We start from the raw sequence: 21384 nt of genomic DNA, 5'->3' as shown, positions 1-21384 counted from the left end.
TGATGACACGAAAAGTCGAAACGTATGAAAAAAATACATTATATACCTCTTGAATAATTTTTCCAGATTCGTCAGTTATTATGCAGTGAAATCTGGTTTTGAAAAATGTTTTTTAAAAACACAAAAACTTTCACTAACTTCTAGGTTAGGATACACCAAGAACAGCTTTTAACCACTTTTCACGCCTGTCAATCTTGGCACTCTAAAAGACGACCGGTTTTTTTCAAAATAACCCGGAATTATGCAACGTTGAGGCAAAATTGCATATATGAATAATTCAAAAAACACTTTCGGAAAACGTAGAAAGGTTAGTTGTATTTCTTTTACTGATCACCACGTGAAACGTATTTCATACGCCGTGTTAACTCAAATCCACGCGCTAGTGAGTTGTCGAAATAAAAAGATCTCAGTTACCGATTTCATTCATTTATGCACCAACAGATGGCGTTGGTTCACGAAATGACCCCAATTACAAACAAAAGCATAGACTTATCCACGTTAACGAGTCAGGTGACCTTTGATCTGTGACTTGCTCATTTCTGTTTTTTGAAATTTTGAGTGTGCTATTCCGTGCTATGGTGTTTAATTTCCGGGTCGTACTTAAACATCTAACTTCTGTCATCAGTAGTGACACGCTCCAAAAAATTTAATTATTTTTATATACCTGTAGATTCACATAAAGTCATGCCATTTTCCCACGTTGGTGTACTCCTGTAAAAGAACTTTTAGAACCATTTTAGAGAACACCTTTTTTTATCACTAGTTCATTGGTCAAAAGCTGATGAACGTCGACGTGACTCAAATTCAATTACTCCCAAATCATTGTAACCGTCAACACACAAGTAAACGAAAAACTTGAGCTCTAGAATCTTTTAAAATCAATAACCAATTATGTAATTTAGTCAATTTAATGAACAACCACATGGAATTCGGACCGTTGTCCGACCGACTCATTTTAAATTGATACACTTCCAAGTTCTTATTTGTATGATACCTTAACAAGGGTTTATGATAATTTAGTTAAGTACATGCATTGAATATTCGTTTTGTACTAAAGAAAACTTGTTGTTAAAACAAGCAGAAGTCTTTCCGTGTACGTACGTTAGATTAAATATACGAAACAAGAGTTGGGAAAGTTCAAAACTTAATTCACGTCGCCCTGACGTACAGACGTAAGCTGCAGCAAACGAGAACGATGGATAAATAATTTATTTTAGCGTTGCAATTATTAGCGCTGCACAGTGTGCGAGAACAAAGCGAGTTAACAATGCTGATGTGGCAATATTGTTTAGGAATAATGCAACGACGGAGACTGAGCTTCATACTATGCAACAACAAAACACGGGAACTAGTTACCGTAGGAGGACGCGGCTCCGAATGCTGCGAATGTTCGAGAGCTTTTAGAAACTTTAAGTTTTCGTCTCGTTCCGCACACTAAGCGACACTTCCCTAATGAAAGCCCATGGAACTTGTTCAAATGCAATCTGATTATGTAGGTCGACTATTAAAATCACGTGTACGGTAGTGTAAAGAATTTTGTTTGCGAGGTTTTTGAAGCGAATTTTTCGTACGTGGTCGTGAAATGTTGAGGTTTGATGTAGTGATCAGCTTACGTAAGACCAATATATTGTTGGTCTAGGTCTAACTGTCTACCACACTTGGATTCAGTCTTAATCTTACTTTTTGATAGTATGTTTTGGCCGTGCACTTGTTCTTACAAGATAGGTTCTTGTTTTTGCAAGACGTTAGAACGATTGCTTATAATCAATATGTGCACTGTCGGTAACCTCGCAACTTCAAACATATCCATATCATCGACAAATTTTGACTTCTTTGGTTATCGTTATCTATAGAGGAAAAAGAAGCGAAAATGAACATAAAATTGTTTTAAATGTACTTTCATTTGTAGTAATATTACCTGCATGAGCTATCGTTCAACTTCATTACTTCCTTCCTTACTTTAGTCATCTCTTTCTCTAAATCGCTTAAATAAATGTCGAATAGTTGTTCAATTTACATCCTTGCCTTACACATATTTTCATCTAAAATGTTTTTGTCTTTCTACCACTTATTCTTGTAACCTCTGATGTGTTTCTCTATATACCTCCATTATTTTTCTTATTAATTCTTCTTCTGGTTTACCTTCCCTTAATATATTTAACAATTTCTCTCTGTCCACTGTACCATACGCTCTTTTCAAATATACAAAAACCATAGTTATAAAAACCTTTTTAATAAGTCTTGCTGTTGGTCTTTCTCCTGTCTACTTGGTCTTGATCATAGCCATAGTTAAGTGTTGGTATTGATCTTGGTCTAGCAAATGTGCAAGATCAAGAAAATGCAAGACTACATGGTTAAGAGTAGTTTAAAGTAAACTTACTCGTACTGGTAGAGTCAACGAAATCTATAAATTCTCTACAAATTGAGATAGATGACTATCGTTGTCGATGGTTTATAGGCATTGATTATAATAATGGCGATCCACTATGCGTTAACCAAAACTAAGTCATAAGTGCATAGCATACCTGGTTCTTATTACGTCACGCATGTAAAGCAGGGAAATCATTCTAACTACAATTTAATCTAAAACTTTGGCGACTACCGCTTATCTACCCCTGGTGCTATGGGGATGTCCCATTGCTGCCCACCGATCCTTATGTTTTTAAATGTTCGTGGTAGTGCTTTATTTTATTACCCTCGTAGTTAATTTGAATTCATAATTAAGTGTTATAATGCATATGTGAAAGTCAAGTTTGTGCAGAATTGGAAAAGGTGCTTTGGGTGTACCGTCGTTACCGAATTTCAGAGCTAACTTAGTGTTACCGGTAAATCTGATTATTGACAATTTCGACGTTTTATTCGACAACGGAACAACGGATAGGATCATTAGACTAGGAAGTAAAAAAGGACTAGCGAGCCTAACTGCGGCAGATTCAATATTTGGAGACGGAACATTTATGAGTTGTGTGTTAAGAAGCTAATATCGTCCGTTTTCGATTCAAATAGAAAGAAACAAAGTTAATTTCGCCAATTACAGACCAAATTTTATTTGTACTACTCTTTATTTTTGTAACATTACAATGACGACGTTTCCATCATTGTTCTTGATCATCTTCAGGTCATCAGTAAAAAATGGAAACGCAGTTACATAGTTAATGTTTTTCACATAAATAATGTTTTTCACATAAATAAATATAGTCAACAATCAAACAAACTAAACAAACACTGTGACAAAAACGTGAGACAAAACGAAGACAAGTTAGTCAGTTGAAACGTCGATTGAGAGTTGAGTCGTTTTGTCTCACGTTTTTGTCACAGCCTTTGTTGAGTTTGTTTGATTGTTGACTATATTTATTTATGTGAAAAACATTATTTATGTGAAAAACATTAACTATGTAACTGCATTTCCATTTTTTACTGATGAGCTGAAGATGATCAAAAACAATAATCGAAACGTCGTCATTGTAATGTTACAAAAATAAAGAGTATCACAAATAAAATTTGGTCTGTAATTGGCGAAATTAACTTCGTTTCTTTCTATTTATGAGTTGTTCTAATCTTTTCGATCAACTTTACACACTTCACGTCGTTCGAAAGAGCACAGAAAATTACAAGAATGAGCGTCCGGCTATACAATGCATTATTACCAAATAGAAAAAAAGATACGTACAAGAGACTGTTTGAATTGATAAAAAGTAGAGTACCAAAGTTCAGTCCAAAATATTTGAAAATTGATTTTGAACTATCCACAATTTTGGCCTGCCTCATAAATCTTTAAGAGGCAGTAACCATCATTTCAAATAGTGCTTATGACGAAAAATATATATTTACCTACAGAAAACAAGTTTTTAATTTTTTAAGACGGATATAATATTTAATCCCGTGAAAATCTGGTTCAAAGTTTGAAACATTCTAAACTAAATATCATCTCCTGAATGCGGATGCTGGTAGCAATGCCACTGTATAATCACTTTTTCCATCTGACGGGCAGCAATACAACTTTTTCGAGGCGGGGGCAGTAATAGGATGGGCAACAATGGGACTAAGTCGGTACTACAGATAAATCATAACATCAGCGTGATGCCAACGGTACATTTTTAGGTTAGACTAAGTTAGGTAAGATGTGTTTCTTATGGGCATACGTAAAGTGCTACGACAAACCAGAGATACTGTTCGTTTCAGGAAGTTAGAGATATGCCCCTTCCCTTTATTAGGATGCGCTGTAGCATAATTCCAAATTCAATCATATTTGTCTGCGGAGCCCATTTCTCTACCGATCATCGAGTGAGAACTAGACAAAAGTGTACAGTACCATTTGTAAAATTATTTGCCTCGTTAAAATTTAGATAAGAATATGCTTTATTTAAAAGCATATTTAGCCAAAAATAATAACAAGTGAATTAACTTAACGCTCTACACACCTACAAAACTTTTGCTTTGTTTTCTATTGTTAATTTATATACATTTTTGTTTTAAGAAATTGCCAAACATTTTCGTCTAGTACTGTACAGTTCTAGCCGATCTTCTAAGACCGCCCATCGAGAGCTCTGCTCGTTCCAACCATTTCTGTCTTGCTCACACCTATTGTGTATTCTTTCTCTCTATCGCGCAGATTTCTTCAAGGTTACAATTCTAACAAATTGAAATGGACTGTAAATTCTATGCAAGGACTTAGATTTTGTTAGGTTAGGTTCGTTTAGTTTCATAAATATACATTTCCAATACGCTTTTATTTTATGAATTAATAAATCCTCTGTAGTGTTTATTGCTACACTCGACCTTGTCAGTCTTGTATATTTATTGGTTCTGTAAATTTTGGAATTTTTATTCCGTATCTAATTTATTGTACATATGTATTTCTGTTTTCCGAATCTTTTTGTCTTTTTGTGTGCCTGTACTTTTATCTTCCATATTTAATTCTATCATGTATATTTTTGCAATCTGCACTTTCTAACTTTTGCTTCTTTTCTAACCTTTTTCGCCTTTATTAAAGACCTCTATTTTTAGTTCCATGAACTTACGTCTAAACTGTTTCTTTTATCTGCCCTTCTCAATAGTGCTCTTTTCGTAGTTTTCAGATTTCACTATTCTTTTGCGTACTTTTAACTTATACTTTTGCTTTCAAACTCGTCTATTCTTTTTAAATTCTTTACAAATCCTGTTCGAACCTATTCTTTTCTGTAGTCTTTCTCAGTCGGAGTAATTCGAAACTTCAAGGTATTACAGGTCGGACGAAGGAAGCTGGCGAGCGGTCGCGCAGGTACTTGCTCATTTATAACCTATTTGGGTAAGTCACTTGGAACCGATACACAAATAAGCTTTCAGTAGGCATAAATTATAGTATTAATACAGACAGGACAGTAGCGTACTAGAAAATAATGTAGAAACATAACTTACCAAAAAGAAAAAATAAATCTATTGCTTTAGTTTTAAAGTTACTTTTCACATTAACTGTCATCATGGGAATCTCTATCACTGTCACCAACATCAACAATTAGTTCTTCTGTTTGTATGTCTATTACTTGCTCACTGATCCCTATTTTAAAATATTTAATCTACACCCTTGATAGGAATACTGAAGCAAGAGGGCTGCAATCGCTATACCTAAAACTGCCTACTTTTTCCACCGCGCATCCACGCAATTTTAAAATTTTCGCCAGCTTCCAGCGTCAGGCCTGTACCTAATTACAGAAAATGATGCTTTCCTACATCATGTCCACTTACACATTTTCATGCCTGTTAGCATAGTCACGGTCACCTCCTTCGTCCACTTTCCTGATATTCCATCGAATAACACCAAACTAGAATGGGCCGTGAAAGTTCCCCTACTCACTTTATTACAACCTTTTATAAACCCTTAAAACCCCAATTAAAAAAGCCAGAACAGATCAGAACGCGGCATCAATTTATCTCACCGTCATTCTATCAAACGTTTTCGCTATTTTCTTCTCTATTATGTTGCATAGTGAATAAAGAAGACTGTACACTACACGCATTTGATTTTTAAAGTGAAACTTCTTTACGCACGGTAGGGTAAATTCGTTTCATGCAAGTGGCTATGTAACGAAATCATGCAACGGATGTCCCCCTCCACTCGGCCACGTAGTCGAGTTTGTAGTGGGGATCGCTTGAGCCGTGAGAGCGCTCCAATGCAACGTTCGTTACAGGCAACTTCGGCATGTACAGTGTAAAATTTAAATTCATGATGTACAAATAATACCATTAAATCAATTCCTAAACCCCTATCCCGGTATGTTTGTGTGTTTGAAGAAGTTTTACTTCAGTAGCGTGTTGTATAATTAGACGTTGTATTTTTGTTTCTTATTGCGTCGTGCTAAACTAAAAATTGTGCACCTTGCATTGTCGCGACCTCACTGTAGGTACTTATCTCATTTTCGTATAAAAGTAAAAATAGCACATTGTATTGGTTCACAAGATCAACTGGAAACGGTAAATTTAATAAAAATAAGAATTAGAAGCATTAACTTTATTTCCGATATTCTTTCTTTTTTAATAGTAGATACACTGTATTCTTTATGTCAAAACCAAGGTATATTTAGATTTGAAATTGTACATGCTAATTATCATTGTGTCTAGTTATTGAACATTATTTTAAAAACAAAATTTAAGGTAGGTATATATAAATGTATCATCAAATGTCCATGTCTTACTTATTATGTCAATTTATCAATATTTGAGTTGACTTGTGTAAGTTAAAAATGGCGTTTTCCAATATTTCAAAATATTATAGGAACTTCTTAAAAGTATTGTGTAAATATAATGAATATTTTCAAATGCTTTCGATTATTTAAGAAGACTGGAAACATTAATAATGTTGTAAAACGCACTAAATAGCTCAAATTCCAACACCAAAATATGACACAATGTCACCTATTTCGACTCTTAACAAAGGTTATACATACGTGAAAATTTCAAGAAAATTTCTAAGAAACCCCAACTTATACCTAACTTTTAATAGTCAAATTTTAACGATAGGTTGAGAAATATGAAAAGCAGAACCACACAATTAAAGTAGAACATTTTATCAGAATGTGGAGGTCACTACAAAATAAGAGAAGGTGACAAATATTTTAAACTTTCTATTATAAACCGTAATAGAAATTATGCGCATATTTTACTTTAGTACCTAGTAGAAAAAGATTACGGAAATGGACAATACCAATCTAATAAAATATTTAAGTTTTGAACATGCGAGATGTTATTTGTCTATTACTTTTTCTGTCATCTGAATATAAGTTCACAGCATACTTAGTGTGCATCTAATATGTAGTACAGTTTACCACAGGACGATATACCATTGGAGATAAATATTTTAATTTACAGCCTATGCTTATTTTATTAGACGGGAGTAAGTTTACCCTGTGGAGTGTAAAATATTTGACCTTTTTTAAGTCTTGAGAATAGTGACCTTCGTAGCATTCTTTTCTCTTTTCCAACTTTCTCCATAAGAGCTTGGTTTTCTTGAACTCTACGAGAGAGATACGGTATCACTTCAACTACAGGCCCGTACGGCAAATATTTGTAAACTCTATAACCACTATTAGCTAATGGGAGTGTCATAAAGTCACACATTCCAGTCAATTGTGCAAAACAAACTGTTTTGTCCGAGTTCAAAATATTGAGATCCTTCATACGTTCAATTATAAATTTGACGGATTTTTCGTTGTGTGAGGCAACCAATACCTTATGTCTGCCTATTGTGTTCGAATCTTTATCCGCTTTTATTCGTTTCAATATCTCTTGTAAGACTTTATGATACATTTCAGTGGTTGAGTCGTATGTGGGGTTGATCGGATCTTCGTAACCCAACTCTTTTGCTCTTGCCCTTTCCATTCTCATGTAAGCTCCTCTTACGACTTTGGCACCGAAATGGAAATTTTGACGAGCTGCTTGTTCCACATCAGAAAAAACTTCATTATAAGCGTCCTTGAGATAACACTGATAGGTATTCCAAACGTAGGTATCTGTTTTGTTGTATATTCTCATCAGTTCTACGGCTAGACGGGATATAGCCGGTTGGAAATAAGAATGTTCAGCATCTACAGTGACATACACATTCCTTTCTACTGCTTCTTTTGCAATGTGATGCAATCTATGAAGCATTCCTCGAAAACTCTGCGCTTCCAGTTCAGTAAGATTTTGGAGTAATGAGATCATTTTGCCTGTTTTTAAATCGGGAAATTTGAACGCCTCTTGCAGTTCGAACTCTTCGTTTACCAACTGGGACCATGGGAATAAATGGATGATTCCCTTATCGTCGGCAGTTACCTTAGACATAAATTCATCGTATCCTTCGAACTTTTCGATTTTTTTCTTTAGGTCTTCAGCAGAAAGATGATGTCGAAGAACATTGCCTCTTTCATCTTTTTCTCCTTTTACTAGGTTCGTCATGAATTTTCTTGTACGCATGATGATCTCTGATAACTGTAGGAGTATCTGCGGTCGTGCAATAGCAGTTATTTTAATGGCTGCGAAACCTTGACCATGGCGAGTACCACCAACCGCGTCTATGCATTTAAGAAAGTTTTCCATATTCTTGTCGCAGGAATATTCACCACGGTAAAAGTAAATGTGAGCATTTGTTACATCTTTACGTCTATCAGCGAACTTTTCGTTATAACGGTATTTATGAATTATTTCTTCATCCTCTTGAGACAGTATCTTCGACTGGGAAGAAGTTGCTTCAAGGTCTTTCACTTCACTATCTGTCAATTCGTCTTCTGCTGAATAGTCCAATATAGGAAGCACTCCGAAGCTCTTCATACGTTCGATTCCAGGTACAATTTTCCTTTCATCTTCCCCCCCAATAAAGTGACCATAGAAAGTCATTTTCATAATGAGACTAAAAAGCGAATCGCCCAAAATTTTTCTTAAGCTTTTGGCGAGAATCTCACTATGTGAAGCTAGCATTGGAATTTGACAAAGAGAGAAAACAATCCAACTTTGTATCAGTTCCAAATTTGTTTTGTGCGCGGTGGATACATTGTGATCTTCAAAATTTAATTGGGAATCAGTTTTGACAATAGTATTTCCAGTAGTATGTACTTCTTGTGATTCAAATTTTGTATACTTTTCCTTATCTAAGCCATTTACTAATTCCGCAATTTTGTGTTTTTGTATTGGAGTTTTCAATTTTGTTAGATGGGCTAAAGTAATTTTGTTCATTCTGGAATACTGAAAAATTTAGAATTTAGATAAATTACTTCAAAGGTTGACAAGAAACTGACAGGAAATGGACGTCTAGATATGACATAAATATAAATCCAACATCACACTTGCACTAGCGAATTCGAAATTAAGAGGTAATTTGCAAGCCAATGCTGAAATACTCTACCAAGAAGAATACCAACTTCGAAACCATTTAAGAAAAGGTAAATATTTTGAAGTAATACATTAAAACAGTTAAGTCAATGATGATTTCAACATTTTAAAAATGGATCGTTACAAAAACAACTAAGTACATGACAACAGGTTACATTAGTAGCAAGTCGCCTAATTATGGATTATTCGTTATCTTAAAACCTGTTAATAGTTTTTGGTGATTGAAACTACAAATTGAAAAGTTTTTAACATCAAATAATCCTAGCTGAATAACTAGTCGGTGGCGTCATAATATTTGTGATGCAGTTAGCAGATAAACAAAGGAATATACTTAGCGTAGGAAAATGTAATTTGATAAGGAAGAAAACATTGTTGTAGAATAAACGTAGGTACTTGGGTGTTTGGAATAAAGGTTGCTACATTATGGATATCTTTTTTCGAACTTAAGATAGGAAAAGTGTCCTAAAGTTTGGTATTCAAACAATTTTAAGAAGCTTTTAATAGCGGTTAGATTAATATTCAAACATTAATGCGATGTATTCAATTTCCATCCTATAATTTTTAGTGGTTGGAAATTAAATTAATTTTTCATTAATGTTTGAATATTATTTTGTATTCAAAATTAGATATCTAACTAAATATATAAATTTAAAGCCTACTTGTCTAAACAAATAAAAAATAGCTTTTTTGAGTAAACTGTATAAAAGTATAAAAAAACCTTATTGTGGTATTTTTGCTTGAAAAAAGGACTCCCAACTTTTGGACAGGATGTCCAATTTGAGAAACCCTTTCCCTAAATTTCTAAAAGTTCTCTTATTTAGAAATGCCGACTTTTTGTGCACTTCACATAAAAAATAAGTATACTTTAATTACTTTCTCTAGCGATGTGCCCCTTCAAATGTCTTGGATGCGCTCTGACATAATCGTAGGTAGGGAGAAAAAAGCTCATTATACTCTCGACTCTTGTTCATTAAACATACTTTTTCATACAGTACCTGCCAAAAGTTTTGTTCAATCATGAATAGTAGTGCGAGTCGAAAACAAGCGTTAAAGCCTTTAATATGTCTTGAAATATAAATAAACATCTCGTTGATATTTTCAGTAGTAAATGGTACCAATAACAGCACATTTGAGCAATGCAAATGTAGTGGATAAAATGGTCAATTTTCTTCGTGCAGTACTGTACGGATTATACGCTCCTCACCGGTTAAGAGTTTGGCCGAGAGTTGTCTCCTTCCTTTTCTGGCCTAGTGCTGTTCTTATCTACTTTGCGCCGGTCAAACTGAAGATCACATCGCTACAGAATGTAAACGAAGTATATTTTAACCTACTATTGTATTCCATATTTTGTCGACCCCTGTGCTATTTCATCCGCAAATTTAACATACTGACCTATTTTATTTGTATATAAACTCAACAGTACCTACATAAAGAAATCCATGAATGAGATGAAGGATTCCTATGTGAGTCGAATAACAAGACTAACTAAGGTTATGTTGATCTTTTTTTGTCTATCGTGATAAATATCATTCCCTGAAATCTATTAACTTACCTCACAGTTCGATTGATTAATATTGCTCAGGTTAAGTCGATATACTCGGTCCCTGAAACAAGAAATATTCGTGATTAGTTTATACACAAGAAAAATATTTTTAACTTCGTAATAATGGTTTGCAGAGCAGGGATGACTTATGGCTGCAGAGTTGAAAAACTGCCCAAAAATTTAGGTATTTATGTATTTTTAAGACTTAATTACTAAAATTTATTAATATAATACACACAATCCTGATATGCGTCTTCAAAATCCACCTCTTGTGCTAAGTATCAGATCAAACTCTGGACCTCTGGTTGATAGTAGATAATAAGTATATTATTGACCTGGCCCGCATCAGGTAGTTCTGTGCACTGTTCAGAAACCCACACCGCTCATCTTTTCGACCATTTTTATGTTAACATTGTGCTAAAAGATGCGAATTTGGTCGGGTTTGTGAGCTGTACTCAAGTCAGCTCACGTTGCTGAGCGTAGACTGCGTTAATTTAATAAAAACAAGTTTGTGTCTATCAAGGATCGAAGGACCAAATTAACTTTCAAAAATAAGTGAGTAAGCATTTGTCAATCATCGGCTTCATTTCACGAGCCGCTACTGTTACCAGGTATCCTTAATTAAATCAATTATTCTTAAAATTAGATTTATGAACTGACAAAGGATATCTAAGTGAGTTAATGGACAAAATTATGTTAAACTTTTTGATGTTATCTCATAGGAGCAGGTAAAGTACGCAGCTATCGGATCTTTGTGATGGAGCAATTATAAATTGATTGGATCTGAAATATTGTCGGCATAAAGACTTCAAATATAGACGTCTTTAGGACTAATTTATGGAAGCCTTCCATCAGCATATTAAGCTAATGCTTCGAAATTAGGAATTCCTTTTAATAAAATGTTTCGATGAGTCATTGTAAAAAGCTTAAAAAGAATATTGAAATTATCACGGAGGGTCGAGATAAGCCATTGAAGTTAAATTGGCGTAAATAATTAATTTCTAAAATGTTAATCACAGCTACTACTATAAAAAGTGTTCATCGCAAATTCAAACATTTCCATCGCGTAAAATCTTTAAAAACACAATATCTGTGAGTTTACATTATACAGGGTGTCCCAAGCAAGCGCGTTTCCTCAATAACTGTTTTACAGATGAAGATATTAAAAAGAGTTTCTTACAAAAGAACTACTGTATGAGTATCTTCATATCCTAAAATTATTTTTGAATACACAGGGTGTCGCATTTTTCCTGAATGCAACCTAACTTCGTTTTTTCAAATTCAATCTCGTTCATTATTCCATTTTTAAATTCCTCGTTAAATTTAAATATCACTGTTAACCATATATTACGTCTAAAATGCATCAATATCCAATTGGCTATAAATCAGTAAATAGGTTGTTGCAGTGTTCTGCGCCATTTTAAATATCCCCGAAACGGAAGCATACAGAGGTGTTCTATTTTCACACATAACTTCTGGAAGAAGTGGCCTACTATGTCCACTATTAACGAAAACATATTCTTTTCAAATTAATTGAAATTTACCACTTCCAAGATCAACTGCTTCGAACTGGCATAACTATTTTTTTTTAATGGAATGCCATATTTTTTGTTAGCTCATCATGTGCAAAATTTTATTTCCTTTCGTCCAATATAACAATGTTACTATCTACGACTAACACTTTTTGAGAAAAAACATTTTTATAATACCAATTTGTATCAGAATATCAAGTATGCCTTGGTTGGCGATTTTCTTTTATTGACCTTTGTTTGCTACGAACGTCAATCAGTGTGCTTAAGCAGGTGCCGAGTAACGTTTCGTTTTATAGGTTGTTCATTTCTGAACTGGCTAGTCCATGGCTTTGAGTCAAGGTAAAAAGACAGATACAGACAAGCAAAATTCGTAACAAACAAAGGTGGATTAAAGTAAATCGCCGACCAAGGCATACTTGCCATTCTGAGATAAATTGGTATCATAAAAAAGTTTAATTTTGCACATGATGAGCTGACAAAACAATATGGCATTCCATTAAAAAATAAAAAAAAAACAGTTATGTCAATTCGAAACAATTTATTTTGGAAGTGGTAGATTTCATTGAATTTGAAAAAAACATGTTTGCGTTAATAATGAAAATAAAAGGTCATTTCTTCCATAAACTATGTGTGAAAAACTGTGTGCTTTCGTTTCGGAGTTATTCAAAATGGCGTAAAACACTGCCATAGCGTACTTCTTAATTTATTGGGAATTTTATGGAAATTGATGCATTTTGGACATAATATATGGTTAACAAAGTGGCATTTAAATTAAACGAGGAATTCAAAAATGCAATAATAAATGGGGCATTACATTTGAAAAGATGAAGTTATGTTGCCCCCAGGAAAAATGGGACACTCTGTATAATCGAAAATAATTTTAGAATATGGACATACTTATATGATACCACTTTTATAAGAAACATTTTTGGATACCTTCAACTATAGCAAAGCAGTTTTTGAGGAACCGAGCTTGCTTAGGACACCCTGTATATCGCACGAACAGCGAACTTAATGTACACTATCCTTTCTTAAATCGATTAACAAAAATGTAGTTAAATATATATACTATTATATTGTTATGCGTTATCAGTCGCTGCTAGATCGAATTATGGGTATCAGTAGTATAATATGCAGAGCGCATCAACACTTTTTCTTTGCTCCGCCAACAATGACGTAAGTTCGTTTTCTTCTGGGATGAATCGTACATGTTTTTCAAAAATTTAATTTAATTTTATGTATTAGTAAAACATATATCTATATTTAAATATATTAGTACATAATCTCTAGTTACGCTACTGAACGGATCGAACTGGCGCTAAACTGGCTTCAGTTTTGCACAAACAGTTCCTTCATTCGCATCGTCTAAGATAATAATATTAATGTAAACGAGCTAATTTAGCATAACATCAACTTTGACCTTGATTAATTGATTGATTTGTGTATTTCCAACTCAATAATTGATCGTCACTTTATTAGAGTTTATCTGTAGCTCTATCCCAGGCTATATAGGAAAGCACACTGACTGGTACAATAGAATAGCAGCGGAGTCAATATTTTCCAAATGTACAAAATGGATGCGATAAGGCCCCCATCTCGTGGATCTGAAGGTTCATGTTACTCTAAACTACTTATAGGTAATATACATCAGACTTCAATATATTAAGAGAGTTACGCGTAGATGATAGAGAATGCTGTAAAAATAAACAAAACAAAATATTATGAAGTGAAAAATTTGTACTTGTTAACTTCTTTATAAATGTGGAGCAATTGAATTTCAAATCGAATAGCGTTTAGAGAAGCATACTTAACGAAACTCAAGACGAAACGCCATTAGTAACTAAATACTTTTAATTTATTTCTTTAAAGGTTCGGAATGGCTTTTTGAATGAAGAGAGAAGGTGTGGATTGTTCCAGAGATTAAATTTTAGTATATAAGGAGTAAGTCAATAAAGAATAAATTGGAGGATTTCGGACAACATTACATCGTAGATTGCTTCGTGGACGTTGTGTCTACCATGTTTTGTGAAATAGGGCGAAAATTGTTTTCGATTGCAAGGTAAAAATTTTTCAACGCGATTCTATTTGGATTTGTTTGAATTTAATCAATCAAGTCAACGGCAGAAACTGAATTGAAAAATCTGTCTGAAGCACAATGTTATCATTGATGACGGGAAAAAGATACATAAGGTGTTTTGGAAATCCTATAAATACCAATGAAGATTTATTACACATTTAAATGTTGTTTCTAAAATAAGTGGTAAGCTTTGGAGGGTGTCATCTAGATGTTATAGAGAATTGTATGGTGAGTAGGTATAGCAGTGTTGTTAAGAGATAAAAAAATTGCAAGAAAATCATAATAAGTTACAATCCGAAGCCGGCCCTGATCGTGAATTGGTCTTTAGTAGCCCACGTAGCTATTATATCGTTGTATAGTTCCTTCGGTCACCTTGCTAGCATTCCAAGGAAAGTAGACGCTACAGGCTGAATATATCTATCCACAAATTTTACGAACTGAATTGAAGCGAAATTTGTTAGGAGGGTATGTAGCGTGACCGCTACAGGTCTCTACCTGTGCATTGAATTGAGCTAAGGATCCAGAATGAATTAATAACACCATTTGTTCATCGCTGATAGTATGCAGTATAATTGCTCTTTAAACAAATAACATTAACTTTTACCACTTGCGCACTGAATAGATTTCTTATGCTTTGAAAGTGGATGGTTTGTACATTAAAGTGATTTAATTTTAAGAAATTGAAATAATTGGTTTCTACTCTGGTTAAATGTATATTAGCCTTTAAGATAACAAAAGAATCACCACTGTTAGGACACTTTATTGCTACAGTTCGACTCACACGGACTGACAATCTATATAAATAAAAGAAAGTTGTTTTAATTACACTATTTATAGAAAATACCACAAATGGCGTGGTGAGTCCCATCTGTAGTACGATGCTACATTTGAGGATTACATATGCTCCAAGACAGCAGGTAAAGGTTGGTCTGTGTTCTGTCGGAGCTGCCTGCGACGCGCCATTTGAGATCCAAAAAGATCGAAATCGCGATCCGCGTCTGGCAGTATCGACAGAATACAGACCACTTCGAATTATTTTGTACACTATTTATAACTCAAGAACGGCTGAATCGACTTGGCTGAAAATTGGTGGGGAGGTAGCTTAGAACCAGGAAACGGACATAGGATACTTTTTATCTCGTTTCCGTGCAAAAAACATGTGGTATAAGAAAACGCAACTGACAGGAAAACGACAAATTTATCAGTCAAAAAACAGTCTAGCCGTTCATTTGTTTAAAATGATATGACAAAACGAAACAGACAGCTAAACGTAATGTTGTCTATGGTTAAGTATGGTGTTTTGTTTATAGTGAGATTTACCTCAAACTTGGTTCTAACGCTTTTTCATATAAAATTAGTGACATACATATCTATTTCAACATTTTACAAAATTCTACCTCTTTAGAAAGCTGAAATGGGTTTGCAAAGATTGCATGTTTCTTTTGGTCAGATTTACTTGAAACTAGGTCTTAATGGTCTCTCATTTAATTTCTGAAAAACCTATCTCGATATTTTAAAAAATTCAACCTCCAAAGGGGGGGAGGGGTAAAAAGGTGTTGCAATTTTTATTTGGGACATACTCTATTTGTGGTTGAATTTACAGATGACAAACTCATTATTTCACTATCATGCACGTTATTAAAGGTTGAGATGCACACGTGGGCAATCTAAGTTTATGTAGGTACATGAATTGCTGGTATTGATTATATTGTAGGATAACAACCAATTTCTCATAACAATTCAATTGTTATTATATTTATTTTACTTTCTTCTGGTTAAAATTTGATAAATCTCAATATCAAAGAACGGAAGGAAGTATAATGAATTTTGAAGTTTTAGTCTGAATTAGGTAATTAATTCATCATCACTAATTACGTTTCCAATTAATCATGATTTACATATCAAATAAAGCAGTTATGATTATTATTCACCATTGTGTGTACGTTTGGAATTGTTAAAGCAAACGTTAAAACGAAAATTATTTATTTTCGATTTCAGTGGCGTTTATGAAGGAAATTTCCGAGATCAAAGATAATTTCGGCAGAAGTTGTTCGGTTCTAAACTTCCGGAATTCCACGAATTGTTTGATTGTAAGTGGTTCAGCCGTAGCGACCGATGAGAACGGATCACGTGTATGTGAGTGTTTACGAATAGAAATTTAATAAATTGTTCAGAATTTACCCTTTATTAAACGCATTTTCAATGGGACGTTTATTAAACGAAATGAAATGAAATAAGCTGGAGAACCCTGTCAGAATATTTAATTTAACACGGGCTGTCTGCACTTTGAATAACTTAAATGCAAATATGAATTCTTTTTCTAGTTTCTTATCAACCTGTTGGTTGTGAGACAAACGAGTTCACAAACTCAGAATAAATTTCACTTTATTACTGTTATCAACAATGTAACTCTACAATAGAAAGAAAAAATTATTTTAAGTTTGGAAAATGGGAATGATAATGGGAAATCAATAGTAGACAAGATATCCAACTATAAATTTTAATTTCGATCAGGGAACGAGAGTACGGAATACATAATAAATACAACCATTCGATGATAGACGCATGTTAAAAACTGAGAACAATATTTTTTCAAATCATTGAATCATTTTGAACTTCAGTTATTCTATCAATAATTTTATCTTCCCTTTGAGTTTCACAGTCTATAAATGTAATTGTCATGCACTTGCACGAATGAGTGAGAATACAAATGTTACACGGTTAGCTCATGCGACCCATGGGCGCCGCCATATTGGCCTTGGCTGCTCTGTCGAGCGGCTTTCGTTTTACCCCTACTCCGCGGCCGACTGTAATGCGACATGCGATAGATGGACGAAACAATTTGAGGCGATGAATTAACAGTTTCACTTTAAAAAATAATTGCGACTTACGAGTTGCGAGTCAAGAATTGTTCAATTATACCGCTCAACCTGACCGTTACCCCGTGGTATAGCAACAGCATTTAAATTTACTCAAAATAAATTTCACTTTATTATTGTAATCAACAAAACAATGTAACTTTTTACAATAAAAAAAAAAATAGTTGCGACTTCGTTCGCGTCTTTTGATATAATTCCTCATTTTTATATGGTAAGTTCCCAATCCCGTTGTTTATCCTTTTGTTTATTCCTGCAACCGCCGTTGGCGTAACCCGATATCGTTTATACAAGACAACATTTCAGTAGGCTTCGACTGAGAGTCGCTACGCATGCCTTGCTGAAGATACCGGGTGTTCGTGAACATTGTCACAAAACCTTAAATATTCTAATTAGATACAAGATACTTGTAAAAATTTTCGAAAACAAAGCTAAAACTAGAATCTAAAACATTTCATTTCTTACATTCTTTTAGAAGTAGGTATCTATAATGCCAAAATTAAAAGCAGGATGGGACGCCCGGCAGATGTGAAACATCAAAGTTGACAGTAAAATAAAGAAATATTGAGTAAAAAAAAAATAAAAAAGAATAGAGAGAGCAGATAATTGCAATTGTTATTATTACAAACCTAAACCGTAGATACGAAGAACATTATTACATATACAGGGTGTAACAGAAACAAGTGCAGCTTTGGAGGATGTAAACTAGATGCAAGAAATAATCGCAGTTCAGCGGCGTGGTCAAGGGCAATAATTTTTTTCTTTTTAAGAAAATCACAAGCATTTACAATCTGTTTTTTTTTTAATTTATCACACTGTCACATGAGAGGAACCAATGTTCTCTGCTATTTCGCGTGTATTATTTTGGGGGTTGTTTTCTTTGAAATTAAGGATTTCGTCTCTACAGCGGCGATACAGTTCAAAACCGTAAATAAGTATCATATTAAATTATTGTAACAATAATTGTTCTACAGTAACATGCCGATCTATACTAATAATGATTGATGTTCTACTGCTGAATTAGTTTATTGCAGAGCAGGGCAAACTTTAACTTCGCAGGAGCCGCTACATGAGGTTAGTTTGAGTCACTCCATACCCTTCAATGAGTACGAGAGAGTAAGCAGTAATGAATAATTGTGTTTTGCCTTTTTCTTCTCCCTTCCACTCCCATATCAAGCCCCTTCATCCCTTAGACGAGCGAAACCACTCTCGCAACTTAAATAATACCTACGAAAATTTTCGTTACTACGTTCGCAAAACTATTGGGCTTGACTATGGAAGAGGGGACTCACCTACGAAATGGAAGGGATAAGAAAAGGAAAGAATCATCTCACTCGCACTCGCAGAATAAATGAGGAGCTACTTGGTTAACCTTGAGGAGCACTCGGGAGTCAAAAGAGCCGAGTTTGCCCGGCTCTGGTTTATTGAACTGCAGACCGATTGCCTCATGCAAGGTTTAAACGTTAAAATAATAAACGGCTACTAAAGCAGAGCTGGGTAAACTTTAACTTCGTAGGAGCCGCTACCTGAGGTTAGTTTGAGTCACTCCCTACCCTTCAATGAGTACGAGAGAGTAAGCAGTAATGACCCATATTGCTTTCTCTTTTTCTTCTCTCCCTTCCACTCCCATATCAAGCCTCTTCATCCCGTACACGAGCGAAGCCTCTCTCGCAACATAATAATACTTACGAAAATTTTCGTTACTACGTTCGCAATACTATTGGGTTTGACTATACAAGAGGGGACTCACCTACGAAATGGAAGGGATAAGAAAAGGAAAGAATCATCTCACTCGCACTCACAGGATCAATGAGGAGCTCCTTGGCTATACCTGAGGAGCACTCGGGAGTCAAAAGAGCCGAGTTTGCCCGGCTCTGTACTAGAGGTTTCGGTTAACATAAACACCCTGAATCACATCACTCTAAAGTTGGCATGACCATATTGGCTTAGACTAAAAATAAATATTGTTTAATTTGCCGTAAAATATCTGTGAAAAGAAAAAATAAGCCGTGAACCCGGACTATAAGATTTCATGGGTTCCGCCAATTTTATATAAATTTAGCATGACTAATCGCGTAGTTCATTATAAGTGGCACCTACAATCATGTACTTAAGCTTAAAATTTGCCGTGAATTATCCGCAGAAAGTCTGCCAATATTCGTATGATTTTTCTTTTATTTTAGTTTCGCTAACTTGATCGGAAGCTGACATGACCACAGGCGTATCTAGTGAAAGAAAGTAGGTACAGGTCTTAAAATTTGCCTTAAATTATCCGTTAATGATCTGTCCACTTGACTAATTTATATATGTATTAATTCTAGGCCAATATGGTCATGCCAACGAGGTCTGAATCTCAATCTAATCTAACAAATAAGCAATACAAGAGCAAAAAAATACAAAACAAGTACTACACTGATGCTGATAACTAACAGCTGATTGAGTGCGGCGTTGCGGGTCGTATTCCTGTACCAGGGCCGGAATTAAATTTACTTATACTTTCAACTATGTTTTTCTCGAAAACTTTCAGACATACGAACATTAATTAACTTAATTTTCATGTTTTATAGTGCTCTATGTAAACTTTGCACTTATTTCTATGTAGTGATGATGTTTACATTAGCAATACGTCGAACCCACTAAAATAGACGAGGATTACTATTTCAATTAATACCCTACTTTTGGTGATTTTGGTGAATTGCTGATCAAGAACATCGTTTGCTTGCCTGCCTATCATAATCTATGTCGTGCAATTGCAAATAGTTTTTGTACCTACTGCTGCAGATAGCTGTTAAAATCTATGGAGCCATCGATTTGGTCTGTCAAGCACCTTTGTAAGAACTTGTGAAATTTAATTAAAAATAAATACATGAAACAAACGATTCAAGGCCAAAGAGGGTAGTAGTGTCTATTGATTTACAGAACCTACACCAACATTTTGCCTCTAGTTGTAGGGATTTATTAAGGGTATTTCTTGATAAAACTCCCAACATAAGACGAAACGTTGGTGTTGGTTGTTTAAATCAATAACTATTATAATTACTACTCTCTTTGGTCATGAATCTTTAGTTTACATTAGAACTAGGGGAAGAAATAGCGACTAAAATACAGGATATGATGATAGGTATGACTCAAATTTTGGCAAACATTAAATATTTTTGCGAAACGGAAGCATTTGTGTATGTATAATTTCTTCAAGCATGGGCAGTTAAATACAAGCAATCAAAGGCCCATTGATTCGAACAATGTGTCATCGTTACAGATTTTAGTGATTGCAACTTGCATTTTAAAAATCGTGTTGGCAGCATCAGAAGATTATTATTTACATTTTTTAATCCCACGAATGTCGGATTTTTCAGCAAAAACGAGCTATAGTTGCGCTATTTTATCGCTTCGTTATTTTATTTTGTACTGAAAGCCGTTCGCAATTTCCACACGTTTCAATCTGTTATCTGTTGTTCGAAGTTTCCGCGCCCAACCGAGCCGTGGACCTGACGATAGTTTTATACATCGCTAATAGCGACCGTTGCCGAGTTCGATGGGCGTGCAGATCCACCTATTCAGGAGGCACATTTTAGCGGAAATAACACTTTAGAAATAGCGCAGTAAGCGTACAGCCGTTGCAAGTTTCCTTTGTTAAAAATCAAAGACTAGAGCCAGCTGAAAAATTGATTTATCGCATTCTGTTTCGAACAAACTAGGTCGTTAGTTTCACAGTTATTTTCATCATTTTGGTTGTAGTTGCCTTCAATGGTTTTCTCATATCTCTAAAATCAGTTTCCAAAAAAACGGGTGTTGCGACTAATATACAGGGTGTCCCATTTATAATAATTAAAAAAAAACATGGCTTCCTGACACAAAATACAACAAAAAAGTGTTATACAATTTTTCAATCCAGTGACAATTGAGCTCGCAAATCGTCTTTGTAAATTTGAACGTACAATTTGTTTCATTACGGGCCTGGATCTAGGCGACCAACGTCGCTCAGCTGATCTAGTGTGGATGTAACAAGTACCT

At 34.5% G+C, this 21384-nt stretch overlaps 1 protein-coding gene across 1 annotated transcript in view; it reads right to left on the bottom strand.

Moving 5' to 3' along the window:
* Window positions 1-21384, bottom strand: part of LOC108737228 (semaphorin-2A-like) — a 542905-nt gene that overhangs the window by 102381 nt on the left and 419140 nt on the right. Inside the window, exon 3 of the mRNA XM_025973300.1 lies at window positions 10895-10946. Within this exon, the coding sequence (XP_025829085.1) occupies window positions 10895-10946 (52 nt within the window). The remainder of the gene's footprint in view (window positions 1-10894; window positions 10947-21384) is intronic.

The sequence above is a fragment of the Agrilus planipennis genome, unplaced genomic scaffold (genome assembly GCF_000699045.2).
Source record: "Agrilus planipennis isolate EAB-ADULT unplaced genomic scaffold, Apla_2.0 scaffold81, whole genome shotgun sequence".
Taxonomy (NCBI): Eukaryota; Metazoa; Arthropoda; class Insecta; order Coleoptera; family Buprestidae; genus Agrilus; species Agrilus planipennis.
The sequence above is the reverse complement of the archived record's forward strand: the minus strand, read 5'-3'. Positions and strand labels throughout refer to the sequence as shown.